At 31.6% G+C, this 4,619-nt stretch overlaps 1 protein-coding gene across 1 annotated transcript; it reads left to right on the forward strand.

Annotated features, from left to right (window-relative positions):
* Positions 1-3,044: 3,044 nt before the first annotated feature.
* LOC129307865 (uncharacterized) lies at positions 3,045-4,413 on the forward strand. Its single transcript, XM_054948803.1, has one exon. The coding sequence runs from the start codon at positions 3,157-3,159 to the stop codon at positions 3,748-3,750; it is 594 nt and encodes a 197-aa protein (XP_054804778.1). The 5' UTR covers positions 3,045-3,156; the 3' UTR covers positions 3,751-4,413.
* Positions 4,414-4,619: the final 206 nt, after the last annotated feature.

Genomic DNA, 4,619 nt, shown 5'->3' on the forward strand with positions numbered 1-4,619 from the left:
GGGAGTATATTTAATAGAGATAAAGTTGATAACTTGTTAAATTTCTAAACAGAGTTAATGATTTTTAAATTTTTTTTAGTTTTAGTAAAATATATTAAAAATAATTTATAAATAAGATTAGAGAAGTAAACAATCTTGAGTAATTAATTAAGTAGAGATAAGTCTAAAAGAATTCAAGTACTACCTATTTGCCTTTTATTTATGACTAAATATAACTTTAAAAATTTACCGCTACAATAATTAGGATCAGAAAACAAGCACCCTTAAAAAAAAAAAACAAAACACATTTTGTATTGAAAGAAGAAGGGAGAGAATACCTTTGAAATGGGCTGGCCAGAGGTTTCATGAAACAGAAAACGGTGAGATTTTTTATGGAGTGGCACACAAACCATCACCACCACCACAACCTTCCATAACCGATCCCCACACACCTCAGCTAACAAGCCATGACCATGACATCCCTCTAGACTTTCGAAGCTGGCTTTCCTGCATTACAGTAGATGGAGTTCTGCATGTCTAAATCATTAAATTAAATTTGTATTGATTTAAATTTGATACCTTTTAAAAATACAGGTTAATTTATATTGTTTAATTTAATTTGAATGATTTATATTTACAATAGAGGTACAGTGAACGGAAAATGCAGTGGAGGTAAACCAAATCCTGAAGGTTTACTAGAATTCATTTATGACGTTGATATATAGTGACACTTTAAATTCACATGATTTTTATTTTTATTGATCATGGTGCTTAATTGAATTTAATCTATATTCATTATTTTAAAAAAATTAGGAAAAAAATAACTTTAAATTCCTATATTTTGCTTGCGTTTTACTATAAGTCTCTACACTTTTTTTTATATTTTATGTCTCTATACTTTTATTTTTTGGTGTTTTAAATTCCTTCACTATGTCCCTCCATGAATAAAATGTAGGGACTTAATAGCGATTTGAAACACCAAAAAACAAAAGTTTAAAAACTTAAAATATAAAAAAAATTCAAAAATCTATAATAAAATGCGAATCAAATGTTGTAACCCAAGGCTATGTATTTTAAAAAATCTATTGATACAAACCATAAAAGTTTGCGGGTTAACTTAAATTTGATGGAAAGACATGGGACCCCATTTTATTTTGATGCAAAATAATATAATAAAATTTTTTAAGTATTTAATTTTTTTTCACATTGTTTATATTTTTAAATGAAATAAGAAGATTATTTATTAATAAGATAATACCATGTCATATATCGAAGTTTTATGTTTCATTATTCATAACATTTTATCACGTAAAGTAAGGTAGAGTCTATTATTCAATTATTATGATTATGTAAATGAATTACTGTGTGAAGTTTATTATATAATTAATGTTATTTAATTATAACAAAGTGGAACTTCTATAGACAATTCCTGAACTTAAACTCCCAGCCAGGGTTGTTAAATTCATAAATTTAAATAAATTCATGATAGGAATGTAAACTCATATTATAAATCCATAAGAGTTTACCTCTATTGATAAATAGTCATTAAAATATTATTGTAATTTAATTTAAATATATTAAAAATATAAATCATTAAAATTAAACTCATCTACATTAATAAATTATCATATACAAGACATAAAAATTTTAAAATAAGGGAACTTATTTTTGATATTTTTGTTTTCTTTTTTATTAATATTAGTTTTTACGTTTCAAGGTTTTTTCTTTCAACCAAGTCTTATAACTTTTATGAATTGAATTTTTTATAGTATATACTTAACTTGTTCGACTCAAAAAAAAAAAAATTGATGAACTTAACAAGTTTAACTAAGCTTGCATCTAATTCAAATTTATAAATTAATTAATACAATTTTATAAATTAGAAACATAAAAATAGTAAGCTCAGAGGTAAATTTGTAAGTTTAATTAAGTTTGTATTTAGTTCGAATTTATAAATAAATTAACACAATTTTATAAGCTAAAAATGTAAAAATGTTAAACTCATAAAGTCAACTTAAGAGTTTAACAACTATGCTCCCACCTTCTCAAATACACACACACACACATATATCCCAACTTTAGCCGACCTATCACAACAATTGTCATGTTGCATTAGACATCTTATTTTGTTTTGCTTTGTTTTATTTTTTGCTTTTCTCAAAATCGTTAGATAAAAAGGATAATATTTAAAAAAATAAATTACACCAAACGAAAATAAAATCCACGCCGTTATATCATAATTTTTGAAGAAATGAAAGCTATCCATTGTGAATAAATATTTTTCTTTCTTTCTTCCCCCCCCCCCTTTTTTTATTTGAGATTCCCCTCCCCTTTCTTCGTTCTTTGTAATTTTAATTTTTAAGTGAATTGTGAAATCAATTAAGATTTCACTTATCTAAATAGTTTTTGTCTCATTTTTGTGCAGGAAAAAAGAAATATTTTATGAGGTTAGACCAAGTGAAAAACACACACACACACACACACATCTTTTAAGTAAAATAAAAAAAAAGTTTATGACAGTCATATAAATTGAGGGAGATATTTCATAATTATGCTCGACAATCTACGAATTTAAGTTAATTATTAATATTTGACAATTTTACTTTGGACGATTAGTAAGCCAACATCATTTTGGATAATATAGCACATAAGTCGAATATTTATTCAATCTACTCTAAAAGTTTAGTATATGTTAAGCCTAAACTTCATTTTATCTAATATCAAAACATTTTTACTTAAATTTCTTTTTGTAAATGTTGTTATCTCAATTATTTCTATCATTTTTCTGAAATAAATAACTGTGCAACACAGGAGTAAGTCTAGTTTTATAAAAATATGACATTTTTATATTTCATGAATTAATTCATTTATTAATACTAACCAAAAAAAAAAAAAAAAACCACTTGTGTACATGAGAGTGGCACACGTAAATAACAAGAAAAAATCTCAGGGGTCTTAGACACAATAGCTCAAAGTAGATACCCCAAACTGAAAATATATTGCAGTTTAGTCTTGCCGACTCACTTCAAACTCCCTATAAATGCATACCTCAAGTTAAGCCAGGTTTGCCAAACCAGATAGCTGAATCCGGTTTTTTCGAAAAGAGAAAAGCCAAACTCCGCTCTTTTTCTTCTTCTTCTTCTTCTTCTTCTCTGTCTACTGTAACCAAAGACGAAAATGGCGGCATCTTCTAGAAAATCAAGCGCACCAGTGCTCCGCTCTCTCTCACCTTCTGGCAGATTCTACAATCCTCACTTGTGTTCCTCTTCCTCTCCGTCTTCCTCCGCCTTCGCATCTTCCACCTCCAGCTTTTTCAGCCGTTCCATTTCACCTTCGCGTGTCAGTCTCTGCGGTCCTTCTTCCTCAGTTCCATCAGTCCAGTTCTCCCTCGACCGTTCCACCTCTCCGAACCGCTCCATCTCTGTCAGGCCTCCCGCCGGTTCCTCCAGCTCCGGCCAGGTGGTGAAGAGGCAGAGCCAACAGAAGCGAACCTGCATGTGCTCCCCTACTACGCACCCTGGCTCCTTCCGATGCAGCCTTCACAAGAATTTTGGATCTAATTCGGTGGCTCCTTATTCGCCTAACAGGCTCAACGCGCGCAGATCGGCGATGACGAACTCGGTGGTGAGAATCGGTGGCGTGGAAGGGGATTTGGTGAAGAGAGCCTTGGCTGCGTTGATTCGGCCGTCGTCGCATCAGCAAAAAAGGCGAGCTGATTTCCAGCCGAGACCGAGCCGGCTGTCAGTCATGTCCAAAGCTGAAGATTCTTGAGCACCGGCTCGGATAGCTACTCATTTGATGGCTTTGATGTTTCAGAGCGCCAGAGTCGGCGTCAGATTCCAGGAAAATTGTTTGTGATCTGACCTCTGCAAGGGAGAAATTCGGAGCGGACTTTTTTTCGCACTTCGGAAACCGAAATCCGATAGAGGACTGAATCTCTGAATATATATATATATATATATATATTGTGTGTGTCTATACATGTTGAACAAATAGGAGTTAGGGGCTGCCATTAATTCCGATTCTTGAGCTTTTGGACCAATTTTTATCTAACTAATTGTACATAATTTTGATTCCAGAAAAAATTAACTTATTCTAAGATAAATCTATTGTGAATACTCTTGACTCCTCTGTAATCTCTCTGTTCCTCGTCACCTCTGTCTTCCATTTTGACACTGGAAGCTTGGCGTTAGTGGTGTTTTTTTGGCTCCGTGGTTTACTGTATTTGGTGGCTTCAGTCGAATACGTATCTCTTCCATATTTCTGTGAATTGATCATTTACACAATTTAATTAGAAATTGAGTTTGGTTGTAAGATTGTATATGAGAATCAAGTGTCAATTATGATTAATATTTTTTATTTTGATATGATAATGTTAATTATCTTGAATGATATTATAAACAATTTAATAATATTATCAGTGGTTGTTTGTTTTGTAGGAGTCGATTATTTCTTTTTGCGGGCAGAGAAGATTGGTTCAAGGGAAGATAAAGCGGGAGGCTCATGGGCATTCTATCACATCAAATATGCTAACCATTTTAAAGCTGGAGGCTTCCATGGCGGTGGACTGATATGATAATTACAATTTATAATTGAGTTGGATGGTTGAGACTGGAGGCCAAAGGTAGAAAATGAGAGAA

Source organism: Prosopis cineraria, unplaced genomic scaffold (assembly GCF_029017545.1).
Source record: "Prosopis cineraria cultivar Desert tree isolate PC_DT_omini unplaced genomic scaffold, ASM2901754v1 PC4, whole genome shotgun sequence".
In the NCBI taxonomy this organism is placed as follows: domain Eukaryota; kingdom Viridiplantae; phylum Streptophyta; class Magnoliopsida; order Fabales; family Fabaceae; genus Prosopis; species Prosopis cineraria.

Excerpts from the sequence above, each read along its gene's own strand:
- LOC129307865 (XM_054948803.1), top strand. The coding sequence starts at position 3,157 with ATGGCGGCATCTTCTAGAAAATCAAGCGCACCAGTGCTCCGCTCTCTC.